At 38.9% G+C, this 16,919-nt stretch overlaps 1 protein-coding gene across 3 annotated transcripts in view; it reads right to left on the bottom strand.

The window, feature by feature from the left end:
• The window catches only part of DCLRE1C (DNA cross-link repair 1C), a 59,227-nt gene that overhangs the window by 6,981 nt on the left and 35,327 nt on the right, over nucleotides 1–16,919 (bottom strand). For 2 of the 3 annotated variants that reach the window (XM_032156300.2, XM_032156551.2), the window contains 2 exons: nucleotides 16,686–16,780; nucleotides 17–4,956 (listed from right to left, as the gene is read on the bottom strand). In XM_032156300.2, coding sequence (XP_032012191.1) covers nucleotides 4,034–4,956; nucleotides 16,686–16,780 — 1,018 coding nt within the window. In that variant the 3' untranslated portion in view covers nucleotides 17–4,033. Of the gene's footprint in view, nucleotides 1–16; nucleotides 4,957–16,685; nucleotides 16,781–16,919 lie in introns of those variants that run through there. The other variant, XM_032156630.3, reaches the window with a different exon arrangement.

Raw genomic sequence — 16,919 nt, 5'->3', positions numbered from 1 at the left:
AAAAAAAAAAAAAAAAAAAAAAAAAAAAAACCACAAAAACAAAAAAAAAATTTTTTTTTTTTGCAGTGTGTGTCAAGAAAAAATACTTTCTTAATGGCATTTGTGTTTTAAGAAAAATCAGTCACGTAGTGTCAGTGTTAAGAAAGGGTCATAGGTTTGCAGGTTGCCCCCAGTGGCCATACTTTGAATTGTGATTCTCATGGGTTTAAAGATGTGATTTTTAAAAAATCAGTGTTTTACCATCTAGTTATTTGATCTTGTCCACTTTTTTGTGTTTAACAAAAGTGTAAAACTGGAAAGCAAAGAAAAAAAGACTATTTTCAGTAAACATGTAGTTTTGTTTTGTCTTTATTGATAGAATGTAATGGGCCTTTGGGATCTTAAGTACTACTTATGTTACCTTGTTATTCAGATGCTGAACTTAAGCAGTGAAATAATAGAAACTAAAGGATGTTATTAAGGGGTTTAACTATATTAAGTCAACATTTAGCTTATTCATCATATTGGTTTCCTGAAGATGTCAGAATTTTTCAGTGTAAGACAAATATCAAAGGTAATCCAGTTTAAAAGGTAAATCCACTGTATGTATTATATTGATACCATCATTTTCAGGATCTACATAAGAGGATTGTGATACATAATTAGTAATCTCAGGGTTTTTTCCCCCATATCTAAAATGTAGACAATACTTGTTTCTCTTTTAGTTCATCAATTTCTCTTAGCAAAATAAATTAGGTTGGGCATTTAATGTTCTATTTACCATGGTTTAGCTTTGTTTCTGTTTTAGTCATTTCCGGTAAGACTATAAAAGGGGCAGAAAAATACTGATATATTCACTACTTGCTAGCGAGATTAACCAAAGGTTTATATTCAATTCCTTGAAATGTTACTTTCCTTTTAAGATAGCTTATCCTGGTTCATGCATTTGATACTACACTTGATCTTGGCCAAAAGGCCAAGTGATGGTTCATGCATTTGAATATTAAAGGACAGTTTGACATTTCGGTAGCATAATGTGGATGAATACAGACATTTGAGCATTATCACTCACCAGGTACGTAAACATACTATGGTAAGTACTGCCTAGAAATGCAAAGGAATTTTAGAATTCAGAGCTGATATTCGTTGACCAAGTCTTTTATGCCTTTTATATGTATTCATGTGCTTCTAATGAACCTGTAAGGTTGGTGTAAGGTAACAAGCTTAGACTGTTAAGATAATGTCAACATGCCAAGATGACCCAGTGAACTTTTTAAAGTATTTAATCTTCAGCTTCAGGCAGACTTAAAAAACTAGTTTATACTATTTAAACATTTAAGCCCTGGAACTCTTCTCCAAGATGAATGTGGCTGACTGCTGAGTGTCTTCTGTGACATATGTTGGCATTTTGAAACTTCATGTTTCGGCTGGATACGGTAGCTCACACCTGTAATCCCAGCACTTTGGGAGGCCGAGGCAGGTGGATCACCAGAGGTCAGGAGTTCAAGACCAGTTTGACCAATATGGTGAAACCCTGTCTCTACTAAAAATACAAAAATTAGCCAGGTGTGGCACGCACCTGTAATCTTAGCTACTTGGGAGGCTGAGGCAGGAAAATCACTTGAACCCTGGAGGCTGAGGTTGCAGTGAGCTGAGATAGGGCCACTGCACTCCACCCTGAGTGACAGAGTGAGACTCCATCTTGAAAAATATAAAAACTTCATGTTTCCTCTTGTAATTTATGATTCTTGAAGTAAAAACCAAGTAGCTGCTACAGTTAACCCTGCTCATGTTTACACTCTTTTGGAGAGACATCAGAGCATAGCAGTTAAGATCATGGTCTCTGAAGCCAAACTGCCTGTGTTTGAATTCTGCCTGTGCCTCATAGCTATGTGAACTAACCTCTGTGCCTTTGTCTCCTCATTTGTACATGGGGATTAGAAATGTATCTACCTCAAAGGGTGGTTGTGAAAATGAAAGGAGTTCATATATAGTCTGTAAAAAACTTGAGTATGATCAGAGTAAGCACCAAATATAATTTCTGGCAATCACTATCAGTTTCTTGATCACGTCTGTTGTAGTTGTCTTAGCCCAATTCATTCAGCCAGCATTTATAATGCCAGACTCATGTATAAAACGTAACAGTATGTAATATTAATGTGATTATAAAATACCAGGAATATATTCAGAGGAATGTTTACAGGCATTTTTTGAACCACCACTTTGGATCACAAGGTACACTGTTAAAACTAAGTTTTAGTTAACAGTGAATATATACAAATGTGTATAGTTATGTGTATACTAACTCTGAGTCTTGTTGCCCTAGTCAGTCTGGTGGATTCAATACTTTTTGATCTGATTGCCATGCAGCATCATGATAACGCATATCACGTGTTAGTTTAACTGATCTGCAAATTGTTTTAAGTGGTGTCTCTGCTTTTGCTTCCATAATCTATGAAATGTCAGAATATCTGTTAAAACTTGTTAAAAATCCTCATACATAACACAAAAGCCTAACACATTGATGGACTTCAAGAATGTTGAATGACTCACAGAATAACACATATCCTTTAGTTTTTTTTTTCTTGAGACGGGGTCTTGCTTTGTTGCCCAGGCTGGGCACAATCAGCTCACTGCAGTTTCAACCTCCTGGGCGCAGTCCATCCTGCCACCTAAGCCTTCCAAATAGGACTACAGGTGCACACCACTATGCCTGGCTAACATTTTGTAGAGACAGGGTCTCCCTGTGTGTTGCCCAGGCTGGACTCAAAACCCTGAGCTCAAGCAAGCCTCTCAAAGTACTGGGATTACAGGCATGAGTTACTGTGCCTGGCCACCATTTAATTCTTGAGCATTTTCTTTTATATTCTAATTGTCCACTTCTAATGTTGCCACCATATTCACATCAAGGTTAAGTGATTTAACATCTTTGGGGATAAATAAGGTGATTCTGTCTATAGCCATCAGTTTACCATAAGTTGTCAATTTTTATGATCAAAGATATGATCTATCATGCTGAATGTTCCATGTGTACTTCAGGAGATACATTCTGCTATTTTGGGGTGGTGTGTTCTATAAATGTCAATTTAATCCAGTTGGCTTATGATTTTCAGTTCTATAATCTTACTGATTAATGTATATATACTAGTTCTGTTACCAAGGAGGGATGTTAATCCCTAGCTGTAATTATGCATTAGTTTGTCTCTTTTCAGCTGTTTTAGCTTCATAAATTTTTGGAGATGTTAGGTGCATATACATTTAGGATTATTTTGTCTTCTTGGTGAACTAGACCTTTTATCATTAGGAAACTGTCCCTATAACCACTCCATCTTTAATTGTTTACATGGTCTTTTTTCCATCCTTTTAACCTATCACTTGAATTGACTTTCTTTATAGACGGCAGATCATTGGGTTATGTTGTTTTCCCCCATGTCTCTTGTCATTGATGTGCTTAGACCATTTACATTTAATGTAATCATTGATAAGTATGGGTTTAGTTCTACCTTTTTTTTTTCTTTCTGAGACAGAGTTTTGCTCTTGTTGCCCAGGCTGGAGTGCAATGACACAATCTCAGCTCACTGCAACCAACACTTCCCAGGTTCAAGTGATTCTCCTGCCTTGGCCTCCTGAATAGCTGGGATTGCAGGCATGAGCCACCGTGCCTGGCCTTTTTCTTTTTTAAACAGGGTCTTGCTCTGTCACCCAGACTGGAGGTGCAGTGGCACAGTCATGGCTCACTGCAGCCTCAATCTCCTGGGCTCAAGTGATCCTCTCACCTCAGCCTCCAGAGTAGCCCACCAACATACCTGGCTTTTTTTTTTTTTTTTTTTGTAAGTAGAGACACATCTCACTGTGTTGGCCAGGCTGGTGTTGAACTCCTGGGCTCAAGTGATTGCCCACCTCAAAGTGCTGGGATTACAGGTGTGAGCCACCACACCCAACCAGGTTATTTGAACATTTTTAAGTACTGTGTTTGTTTTCTCTATTGTAGTATCAACTGTCATCTCTGTGCAGGTTTTTTAGTGGTTGCTCTAGGTTGAAGCGCTTTGAATTCTTAGGTATCTAAGAGTGAGCGTTTTCTTTTTTTGACTGCTATACTTTCACCAGTTGCCAGCTTCTCATATAAATATTGTAAATGCTCTCGTTTAGGTAACTCAGCTTCTGGAGTTGAGGGAACTTCAAAATCAGAAGAGCTCTGGGAATCTGCATTTGTGCTAAGAGTTAGCAAACTTTTTTCCTTGGGTATACGTGTCTCACTGCTTAGAGTAGTTGGTTCTCCAGTACTAGGAACTATTGTCACATCTTGATCTCTGCTTTTCAAATCAGAGTAAGTATCCTTTGGGCAAATTACATTTTGTTCCATGACAGAGGTAGGAATATTCTCTTTGATTGTTGGTCTGTAGTCAACTTTGTCCAAGGAAGTAATATCCCCACTGTTTCTCTCTTGGGAAGATAACAAAACAGTATCAGATTGGCTGTCCCAGCCTTGACTTCCTTGTTCTGTTATGTGTGTTGACTGGGAAGAATTCTGGGAGGAGATGTGAGTTGATTCTCCATCAGAGTCACTGAAAAGCTTTGGTGACTGAGATCCCCCTGCCTCTATGGAGGAAGGGAAGTTTTCCAAACTCTCATCTGTGATTTCATCATTTCTTTTAAAGAATACTTCCCACTGGGGTACATCCCTGTCAGCCTTTTGCAGTTGAAGTACAGAGCCCGTATCTCCTTGCAGTGAAGCTGGGATTCCTACTTCTTCTTCACTTTCACTGTTGGATTCTTCACAATCTACAAAGTTTGTGAAACGAGAGCTCTGCATACTGTCCACTCTGCAGCATCCTGGAGTTTGTCTCAGTTTTTCAGGCTGCTTTTCTGATACTGCAGTCACTGAAAATACCTCAGGGTGAAAAGTTTCCAGGTATGGAACTTTGTGCCTTAAAGGTACTGGCAGAGGATCATCAAAGAGATAGTCATCTTCCTCCTCTGTGGGACAAACAAAACAGGTTTATAGGAAACAAGGCAAAGGGAGCCAAGTTGTAGCATTTACCTATACTTTTAATTCTTGGAATTGCAAGGAATAGGGAGGCCACTCTTCTTCAAAGGGAAAAGATATTCTTGGGATATGTTGAACAATTTAACTACCATCCTTCAACTTTTTATAATAAATGCCAGACTATCAGTGGAGAATATAGAGCAGTCACTCCGCTCTATATATAAGCCTGGCTGATCATTACAATCATACGCAAAACTTTAAAAAAAAAAAAAAAAAAAAAAAAACAGGTTTCTGTATCTCATTCCAGACCTACTGAATCCCTGAAGAAGATAAGACCAAATAATTTGATTTTTGTTGTAAGTTCTACAGCTGATTTCTGTTCATCAGCCAGGTTTGCAAAGCCTGTATGCTCTGCAAATAGTAGATGCTCAGTGGGTTGGCTTAGGAAAATTAAATTGCTTTTTTTAAGGTTTTTCTTCTATGAGCATCTTATTGACATGTTTTATGCACAAGTTTGCAACAGGTTAAATCAACTTTAAAGCAAAGTACTGAATAATCAACGTGTCAAGAACTTAAAATTCAAAATTAAGCATGCTGTGTCAACAAATGTTCTTAAAATGAAAAAAGCCTTACGTGGAAAAACAAGTATTTTCCCGTCTTCTAACAGTAACCTAGGAAGGAAGTTAAATGCACCCGAGACTGCTGTGTATGGCAACTTCTTGTTGTACTGCTGAATCTGGTGGTATAATAACCCACTTAAATGATGTGGCTAAACACTGCATTTTTAAGACACTAATATAAAGGACCATAGAGACCATTATCCAGCTCCCACGTTCCCAATGTGAAGCTAGGCCCAGAGAAAAGGGTGTGCCAATACACACGACCCAACCTCATTCTTAAGGTCCAGTGTTATGACTTGTAACTGATCTTAGGGCTTCAGGTCACTAAGATATCTAACGACTATATTTGGAAATCATCCTAGACTGCAGAATGTAGATTTTAAGCCAAAGATTATATGTATGTTTTAGGTCCCTCGCTACTATGCCAAAGTTGTTTTTTGAGTTTTACACACAGTTCAGCCTCTACCTCTCAGGCTCAGGAGATCCACCCCCATGCCCAGCTAAATTTTTTTAGACAGTGTTTCCCCTTGTTGCCCAGGTTGGTCTTGAACTTCTGCACTCAGGCAATCCACCCACCTTGGCCTCCCAAAGTGCTGGAATTAGAAGCATGAGCCACTTTGCCTAGCCCAAAGTTACCTTTTTTATGAAATACTTTTGTATGATCTCTAAGTTGAACAGTTCTGCGTTCCAAATCAGTGACTATGCTTGATCCCAAAAGACATTTATCAAAAAGGAGTGTGGATTGGGTAGATGCATAAAAGGCACAAAAGATTAAAGGAAGAAAGGATTTTTGCTTCCAGGTAAGATGGAGTAACAGGGACTAGATTTAACCTCCCACTTGAAGTAACTAAAAATCAGAAACTACCTCTCAAGAAAATGGACATGGGGCAATTAAGGACAATGACATGTGAGAAATAAGACAGATGAGTCCTATGATTGCCTGACTCACTGCTTCATAACAGATTCCAGTCAGGGAGGGAACATCTGGATAGAGCCCATGGACATCCCTGAGTTGAGGTGGAAATGGAACGTTGAAGAAATCAACGTACCTGGAGTTTACAGAGCTGAAGACCAGAGAGGAGACTGCTGCACAGAAACTCTGAAAAGCTGCAGAGGCGTCCCCACCACGTGTTCAGTGCACTAAGCAGCATGTGCTTGTAAGGAAACTACCTGAAGTCAGGCAAGAATCACTCAAATGCCGGGTGCAGTGGCTCACGCTTGTAATCCCAGCACTTTGGGAGGCCGAGGCAGGCGGATCACAAGGTCAGGAGATCGAGACCACGGTGAAACCCCGTCTCCACTAAAAATACAAAAAATTAGCTGGGCGTGGTGGTGGGCGCCTACTACAGGTACTCGGAGAGGCTGAGGCAGGAGAATGGTGTGAACCCGGGAGGCGGAGCTTGCAGTGAGCCGAGATCGCGCCACTGCACTCCAGCCTGGGTGACAGAGCAAGACTCCGTCTCAAAAAAAAAAAAAAAAAAAAAGAATCAAACAAAAGGAAAGAAAGCGCCCAGAACTCACCGTGCCAGGAACAGTGCCTTGTCCTGGTCCCAACAGCCAGAGTGGAAAACCTCATGATCCATGGGCATTTGTAAAAGAACCAAGAAGAGCCTTGCCTCAGTAGTGGGGAAAATTAGCCATACACTAAATGCTACTCTGGTCCTGCGTAACAAAGGTAAAAGACACGAAAAGATCAAACTATAAACATGCTAACCACATGCCAGAACAAAGCTCAAGAATGTTTTTAGAAATCCAAAATTATGCAGGACTTAAAAAAAATTCAGAATGTATGGCATTCAAAAACAAATTATCAGAAATTCAAGAAGCAGGAAAATACAATCAAAACTGACCGTGAAATTATGTAACATGGGAGTCAATTTTCATGATCTCGGATCAAACAATAGTTTCTTAGATATGACACCATAGCATAAGCAATAAAAGAAAAGTAGACAAATTTGACTTAAAACCTTTACACTTCAAGACACCATCAAGGTGAAAAGATAAGTCTGAGAAAATATTTCCTAATTAGATAAAGGACTGATACCAGACTTTAACTCTTACAACTCAGTACGAAGGCCAATAATCCAGTTGAAATGGGGGCAAAAGATCGGAATAGACATTTCAACGAAGAAGTTACATAAATGGCCAATAAGCACATGAAAAAAACCTCAACATTAGTCATTAGGGAAATGCAAATGAAAACTGCAGGGTACCACCATACACTAGGATGGCTATACTAAAAAAGAAGCCTTAGCTAGTATGTGAAGGAAGTAGAATCTTTACATATTGCTGGAGAGAATGTAAAATGTATTCAGTTTGGGAATGTTTGGCAGTTCCTTGAAGTGTTAAAACAGATTGACCATATGTTATGAACTGAACGCTTCCTGTCAAAATTCATGTGGAAGCCCTAAAGACAATGTGGCTGTTTTCTGGAGATGGACCTCTAAGGAAGTAATTAAGGTTAAACCGTCATAGGGCTGGAGCCTTGATCTGATAAGATTAGCATCTTTAAAAGACACTTCCAGCTCTCATGCATGCTCTCCCTGCCACCCCATGGGCATGCATTGAGAAAAGGCCATGTGAGCACAAAAGAGATGGCAGCCACCTATAATCCAAGAGGAGAGGCCTCAGAATGAAACCTACCTTGCCAGCAACTTCATCTTCCAGCCTTCAGAACTGTGAGAAATAATTCCTGTGGTTTTTTGACATGGAGTTTCGCTCTTGTCACCCAGGCTGCAGTGCAGTGGTGCAATCTTGGCTCATTGTAACCTCTGCCTCCAGGGTTCAAGCGATTCTCCTGCCTGAGCCTCCCAAGTGGCTGGGATTACAGGCACCCGCCACCACCATGCCCAGCTAATTTTTTCTTCTTTTTTTTCGAGAGTCTTGCTCTGTTGCCCAGGCTAGGGTGCAGTGGCACAATCTCAGCTCAGTGTAACCTCCACCTCCAGGGTTCAAGCAATTCTGCCTCAGCCTTCTGAGTAGCTGGGACTACAGGTGCGTGCCACTATGCCTGGCTAAGTTTTGTATTTTTAGTAGAGATGGGGTTTCACCATAGTAGCCAGGCTGGTCTCAAACTCCTGACCTCATGATCTGCCAACCTCACCCTCCCTAAGTGCTAGAATTACAGGCATGAGCCACTGCGCCCAGCCTAATTTTTTTTTTTTTTTTTTTTTTTTTTTAAGCAGAGACAAGTTTTCAACATGTTAGCCAGGTTGGTCTTGAACTCCTGATCTCAGGTGATCCATCCGCCTCAGCCTCCCAAAGTGCAGGAATTATAGGCGTGAGCCACCATGCCTGGCCTCCTGTTTAAGCTACGTAGTATGTGTTATTTCCTTAGGGCAGCCCAAGCAAACAATGTGACTCCAAAATTCTACCCCCCACAAGAAATAAAACCCAAGAGAAAGATATGTAGACTTGTACACAAATTTTCATAGCATTATTACTTAAAAAGGGGAAGCAACCCAGATGTCCATCAACTCGTGAGTGGATAAACAAAATGTTGTATGCCTGTACAATTGACTATTGGTTGGCAATAAAAAGATATGAAGTACTGATACATGCCACAGTATAGATGTACCTTGAAAACATGATGTGAAGTAAAAGCCAGGCACAAAATAGCACATGGTGTATAATTTGTTTTTTTCCTTTTTGCGACAGTCTCGCTTTGTCGCCCACACTGGAGTGCAGTGGTGTGATCTCACTGCAAGCTCCGCCTCCTGGGTTCACGCCATTCTGCCTCAGCCGCCCTAGTAGCTGGGACTACAGGTGCCCGCCACCACACCTGGCTAATTTTTTGTTTTTAGTAGAGACGGGGTTTCACCGTGTTAGCCAGGATGGTCTCGATCTCTCTGACCTCATGATCCACCCACCTTGGCCTCCCAAAGTGCTGGGATTACAGCGTGAGCCACGTGCATGGCCATATGAGTTCTCTTATATGAAGTGTCCAGAAAACACAAATCTATACAGACAAACCATAGATTAGTGGTGGCCTAAGGCTGGGAATAGTAATAGGGAGTGACTGGAAATAGACATAAAGTTTCTTTTTTGGGTAATAAAAATGTTCCAAAATTAGATAGTAGGGATGATTGTACAATTCTGTTGTACTAACAATCGTGGAATTGTTCACCTGTAACAGATGAATTTATGGTATATCAATTATACTTCAATAAAGCTTAAAAAATAATTTTGTATTGTGGAGTTAAAGTTTAGACAGAGAATGTATGACAATAACAGCACAGACTGGGAGAAGAGGAATGGAAATACACTGCTGTAACATTCCTCTACCATACTTGGAGTAATATATCATTTATCTTTTCACTCTGATATGTTAAAGATGTATACAGTCGGCCGGGCACATTGGCTCATGCCTGTAATCCCAGCACTTTGGGAGGCCGAGGCGGGTGGATCACGAGGTCAGGAGATAGAGACCATCCTGGCTAACACGGTGAAACCCAGTCTCTACTAAAAATACAAAAAAATCAGCCGGGCGCGCAGTGGTAGGCACCTGTAGTCCCAGCTACTCGGGAGGCTGAGGCAGGAGATTGGCATGAACCCGGGAGGCAGAGCTTACAGTGAGCCAAGATTGCGCCACTGCACTCCAGCCTGGGCAAAAGAGCGAGACTCCATCTCAAAAAAAAAAAAAAAAAAAAGATGTACACAGTCAGTCCTCTGTATCCACAGGTTCCACATCTGTGGATTTGACTGACCACAGATCAAACATATTTGGAAAAAAGCAAAAATTAAATACAAAAAACACAAATAAAAATTGATACAGTATAACAACTATTTACTAAGCATTTACACTGTATTAGGTATAAGTAATCTAGAGATGATTTCAAGTATATGGGAGGATATGTGTAGGTTATATGCAAATATAACACCATTTAATATGACTTGAGCGTCTGTGGATTTTGGTACTCTTGGGGGGATCCTGGAACCAATCCCCCTAGGATACTAAGGGATGACTGCATTATAAGCCACCAAAATAAGAAATCAATGAGTTACACAGCCAATAAGCCAACAAGAGATTAAACAGAATCAATCAGTAATTACTTGACCTGAGAGAAGGCCAAAAAAGAGTAAAGAACAAATGGAACAAATAGCAAGAGGATAAACTTAAACGTGACCATATCAACGGGTACCATAAAACTAAATGGACTAAGCACTGCAATTAAAGGCCAGAAAATACCAGACTGGCCATAAAAACAAGATCCAACAACATACTGCTTACAAGAAACCCACTTTAAATATAAAGACAAGTTAAAAATACAGAGATGGAAAAAGATACATCAAGCCAATACTAATGAGAAGAAATTCAAATGGCTCTGGTAAAGTAGACTGTAGAACTAAGAATGTTACCAGGGGATAGACTCATTTCCTAAAGATAAAGGTATCCCTCAAGAGGATATAAGAATCTTAAACTTGTGTATATCTATTAATAGTGCCTCAAATAGATGAAGCAAATGCCAGTAGAACTAATCATGGCAAAATAGGCAAGTCCACAATTACAAATGGAGATTTCAACACCCCTCTCTGGCAATAATTGACAGAACAAGAATGTAGAAGACCTGAACAACACTGTCAACTAACTTAACCTAATTGACATTTATAGAACACTTGATCCAATAACAGTAGTACATATATTTCTTTAAAGTACACATTAAACATTTACCAGGTTTAATGTGTAAATTGGTCCACAATTGATGGTCTGTAAATATTCTGGACCATAAATCTCAAAAGTACAAGGCCAGGCGTGGTGGCTCACACCTGTAATCCCAACATTTTGGGAGGCAGGTGGATCACCTGAGGTCAGGAGTTCGAGACCAGCCTGGCCAACATGGCAAAACCCTGTGTCTACTAAAAATACAAAACATTAGCCAGGTATGGTGGCGCGAGCCTGTAATTCCAGCTACTTCAGATGCTGACACAGGAGAATCACTTGAACCTGGGAGGCAGAGGTTGCAATGAGCCAAGATCGTGCCACTGCACTCCAGCCTGGGTGACAGAGTGAGAATCCATCTCATTAAAAAAAAAAGCCAGGCGCGGTGGCTCACGCTTGTAATCCCAGCACTTTGGGAGGCCGAGGCGGGGGGATCACAAGATCAGGAGATCGAGACCACGGTGAAACCCCGTCTGTACTAAAAATACAAAAAATTAGCCAGGCATGGTGGCAGGCGCCTGTAGTCCCAGCTACTCGGAGAGGCTGAGGCAGGAGAATGGCATGAACCTAGGAGGCAGAGCTTGCAGCGAGCCAAGATCGCACCACTGCACTCCAGCCTGGGTGAGAGTGTGAGACTCCGTCTCCAAAAAGAAAAAAAAAAAAAAAAAGTCATACAAAATATGTTCTCTGACCACAGTAACATTAGATAACAGAATGATCTCTGGGAAGTCCTCCAAAATTCAGAAACTAGTAACAAATTTCTAAACCCATGTGCCAAAGAAAAAAAGTCAAAGGAAAAACTAAAAAATGTTTTGAATGACAATGAAAATGACAAATTTGTGGGATGCTGCTAAAGAGGGAAAATTATAGCACTAAATGCCTACATTAGAAAATAAGGTCTCAAATCAACGACCTCAGCTTCCATATTAAGAAACTTAAAAATGAAGAGCAAATAAAATTCCAAGTAAGCAGATAAAATAAAGATCAGAGTGGAATTCAATGAAATAGAAAACTACCCCATGCCAAAAAAAAAAAAAAAGAGAGAAAAGGAAAATAAAACCAAAAACTTCTTATTTGAGAAGATCAGTAAAACTGGTAAACCTCTAGCTAGACTAATCAAGAAAAAAATGAGAGAAGACACAAACTACTAATATCAGGAGCAAGAGGATTAATATCAGTAGATTCTACAGATAGTAAAATAATAAATATTAAGAACAAGTTTATGCCAAAAAATTCAACATGGATAAGACAAAATCTTTGAAAGATTCAAGTTACCAAAGTTTACTCAAGAAAAAAAAATAACCTGAATAGTCCTATGCGTATTAAAGAAATCACATTTGTAGTTAAAAAAAAAAAAAACAAAAAAACCTTCCCACAAAGAAAGCTTCTGTCCCACCCAGATGGCTTCACTGGTAAATTCTACCAGTCATTTAAGAAAGATACAATGCCAGTCCTTGCAAAATTTTTCCAGAGACTGAGAATAAACACCTCACAACAATGAGGCCAGCAGTATCCTGATAACAAAACCACACAATTACAAAGAAAAGACAAAACTGCAGACCAATATCCCTTCTGAATGTAAATGAGAAAATTCTTACCATAATACTTAAAAAGGACAATATGTCATGACTGAGTGGGATTAGAGAAATGCAAGTTTTGGTTTAACACTCAAAAATTAGTGTATGTCACCATATTAACAGCGTATAAAGAACAACAATATGATCATCTCAGTAAATACAGAGAAAGTGTTAGACAAAACCCATTATCCATTGTTGATATCTCCACCTACAAAGAACAGAAGGGAAGTAATTCTGCCTAACACAAAGCCTGTACTTATCATTATACTTAATGGTGAAAGAATGAACTTAATGGTGAGATAATGAATGCTTTCTCCTTAAGATTGGGAATAAGGCAGTGACACCCGCTCTTGCCACTTGTTTCACATTGTAGTGGTACTCTAGACAAGAAAGGAAAACATCCTGGCTGAAAAGGAAGAAGCAAAACTGTCTATATACACAAAAAATGATAATCTTATGTAGAAACTGCAATGGAATCTACAAGAAAAGGCACTAGAACTGATACATGAGATTAGCAAGGTTGCAGGATACAAGAACAAAATACAAAAATCAATTGCACAGGTTGCATTGCATATCCGTAATCCAAAAGTCTGACATCTGAACTACAAAGGAAATCCTTATTGCAGCATTTTAGATTTTCTGATTAAAGAGGTTCAACCATTAAATGCAAATGCAAATGTTCCAAAATTCAAAAAAGTCCAAAAGTCCAAGCATTTTGAATAAGGGACACTCAGCCTATATTTCTATATACTAACAACAATCAATCAGGAATTAAAACTTAAAAAATAATACCATGTGCAACAGTATCCCCCAAAATGAATACTTAGGGATTGATTTACACAGACTTACACTGGAAATCATAAGACACTACTGAGAAAAATTAGAGAAGACTAAAATAAACTGAGAGGCATACCATGTTCATGGATCTGAAAATTTAATATTGTTAAGATGCCAATTCTTCCCAAATTGATCAACAGATTTAAAACAATCCTCATCAAAACCTCAAGAGAGGACATTTTTGTACAAATTGGCATATGATTCTAAAATTCATATGGAAATGCAGAGGACCTAGGATAACCACAACAACTTTGAAAATGAACAAAGCTAGAGAACTTAAAGCACCTGACTTCAAGATTTGCAAAGCTACAATAATCGAGATAGGTGATATTGGTGTCAGGATAGAGATTATGGAACATAACAGAGAATCCAGAAATAAACTTCCACATATCTTGTAAATTGACTCTCAACAAAAGTGCTAAAGCAATTCAGTGAATAAAGATAGTGTTTCCAACAAATGGTTTAAGAACATTTGGATATCCACACACACACACACACACACACAAAATTACCTGGGGTCTACATTTGAACCATTTTTTTAAAAACAAAAATGAATCAGAGATCTAAATGTACAACCTAAAATTACGACAACTTCTAGCAGAAAACAAGAGAAAATATTTATGCCTTTGGGTCAAAGATTTCTTAGATATGATACAAAAAAAAGTAAAAATTGATAAATTCACTTAATCAAAATTTAAAATTTCTGCTCTTCAAAATACTCTGCTAAAAAGACTGAAAAGATTACCTACAGAGTAGAAGAAAATCTTTGTATACACCTTCTATATTTAAAAAAAAAAAAAAAACTTATATCCAGAAACTTAGGAAAACTTAGTAATATGGTGGGTGCAGTGGCTCATGCATGTAATTCCAGCACATTAGGAGGCCAAGGCAAGCAGATTGCTTGAGCTCAGGAGTCTGAGACCAGCTTGGGCAACATGGTGAAACTCCATCTCTACAAAAAATATAAAAATTAGCCAGGCATGGTGGCATTTGCCTGTACTACTTGGGAGGCTGAAGTGGTAGGATTGCTTGAGCTTGGGAGGTTGAGGTTGCAGTGAGCTGTGATCGTACCACTGTACTCCAGCCTGGGTGACAGCAAGACTCTGTCTCAAAACAAAACCCAACCATTTAAAAATGAGTAAAGATTTCAATAGACACTTCATCAATGAAGATACATGGATGGCAAATATGCACATTAAAAGATGCACAGCCTTACTAGTCATTAGAGAAATGCAAATTAAAACCACAAAGAGCTATCACTGCACACCTATTAGGATGTTTAAAATTAAAAAGTCTAACCATACCAAGTATTGGCAACGATGTGGAGCAACTGAACTCTCATACACTTCTCCTGGGAACACAAAATGGTCAAACCACTTTGGAAAACATTTTGGCAGTTTCTTAAAGATAAGCTACCATATGACCTATTCTTAGGTGTGAAAGCCTATGTCCATACAAAAGTTTGTACGTGAATGTTAATAGCAGCTTTCTTTATAATAAGAAAGACACTGGAAACAACCCAAAAGTACATCAACAGGTGAATGGATCAGCAACTTGTAGTATATCCCTGAGGCGGACTACTCTTTATCAATAAAAGAGAGTGAACTATTGATACATGCAACAACATGAATGAATCTTTGATGCACTGAGTAAAATAACCCAGACATACTATATGATTCTATTTATATGAAATTCTAGAACATGCAAACTATAGTGACAGAAGGCAGATCAGTGGCTGCCTTGGCATGGGTGAGAACAGGAGGGAATTACAAAGAGGCATAAGAAAACTTGAAGGTGATAATTTCAGTATCTTAATTGTAGTCATAGTTTCTCAAGTATATGAATATGCAAAAAATTTGTCAAATTGTACACCTTAAATGTGCAGTTCATATCAATTATACCTCAGGAAAGCTATTTAAAAAAAAAAAAAAAAAAAAAAAAACCTGAGTAAATTTGTAAGGATTAGAGGATGCATTACATAATAGAGTTAACATTTGAAATTAATGGAACTGTTTTTCTAAAACCTTTTAATTATTGAAACAAAAACAAATGTGCTTTTTTTCGGGCACCAGTAATAGGCTTACTATATCAGTCTTGGAATTGTCATCTAAATGTTTTAAAATTAGATTCTCCATGAGCAGAAATGCAGAAGCAGAGATGAGAGAGACAGGCCTAGATTAGAATCCCAGGCCCATCACTTACTTCTTGCTAGTCCTTAGGGACTTAAGTCTCTAAACTTCAGTTTCCTCATCATTATAATTGGGATGGTACCCCTTGTAAGTTTGTTTAGAGGCTTAGCTATAACATATGTAAAGGAACTAGCACAATACCTGCCATTAATAGGTGTTCAAAAAACAGTATCATCATTATCTCGTGTGTTTTGGTCAAGTATTTACTGCACGGCAGAGTAACTGACTTTCCACCAAAGGAATGAAAATCAAGAATCCTAACCACAAAATAGGGCTGCTGGAAAGCCCCAGAGCTTTGCTCAGAATCTAACGTTCTGATTTCTACTGCAGAGCTTACCTCTGTCCTTCACTAGAAAAATCAAAGTAGCAATGAAAGAAGGTACAAAGTATAGAGAAAAATCCTTCTGTTTAAACACTACTGATCAATTTAATCAGAAATGATGAGAAAAGTCTCTATTATCAGCATTTACTAGTATCTTAAGAAAACGTTCAAGGATAACAAACCAGCCTCTCTATGTCCTAAGAAAATGTTCAAGGATAACAAACCAGCCTCTATGGCCTCTACTGATCTTAGGGCATATTTCCAGAAAGCTGAGAACACCACACACGATGGCACCGTTTTCACCACTTGTTGTAACCCAGAGAAGGAGAGCAGACTCCTGATTTTACAGGCTGAAGACAGGAAGGCAAAGTACTTCCTGAGACCATGTGTCAAGTCTGACCTGTGGTGGGTCCCAGGTCCACTCTGCCCAAGGCCACTTCCCCCAGACCCAAGCTCCCTGGAAAGCAGTGTTTGCGGGGAGCCCACCGCTCTGAACCCAGGACCATTTTTCTTACCTGAGTCTCGGTGGACTGTTCTAGCTCTCTTCAGTTTTCCCAGTGGTTTATACTTTGGCTCCGTACTTTGGGAAGACCGGCATAAAGGCTTTAAGCTGAAATGAATCAGAATATTTGATTTTTCCTTTTGGGGAAGTTGTTAGAAGGTAGACATCATTGATAGTGTTACAAATTTTTTTGTTTTTGTTTTTTAATTTCTTGGATCCCTGTGTTTTTAACAAAATCTTGACCCTA

This window comes from Hylobates moloch, unplaced genomic scaffold (assembly GCF_009828535.3).
Source record: "Hylobates moloch isolate HMO894 unplaced genomic scaffold, HMol_V3 SCAFFOLD_2, whole genome shotgun sequence".
Taxonomy (NCBI): Eukaryota; Metazoa; Chordata; class Mammalia; order Primates; family Hylobatidae; genus Hylobates; species Hylobates moloch.
The sequence above is the reverse complement of the archived record's forward strand: the minus strand, read 5'-3'. Positions and strand labels throughout refer to the sequence as shown.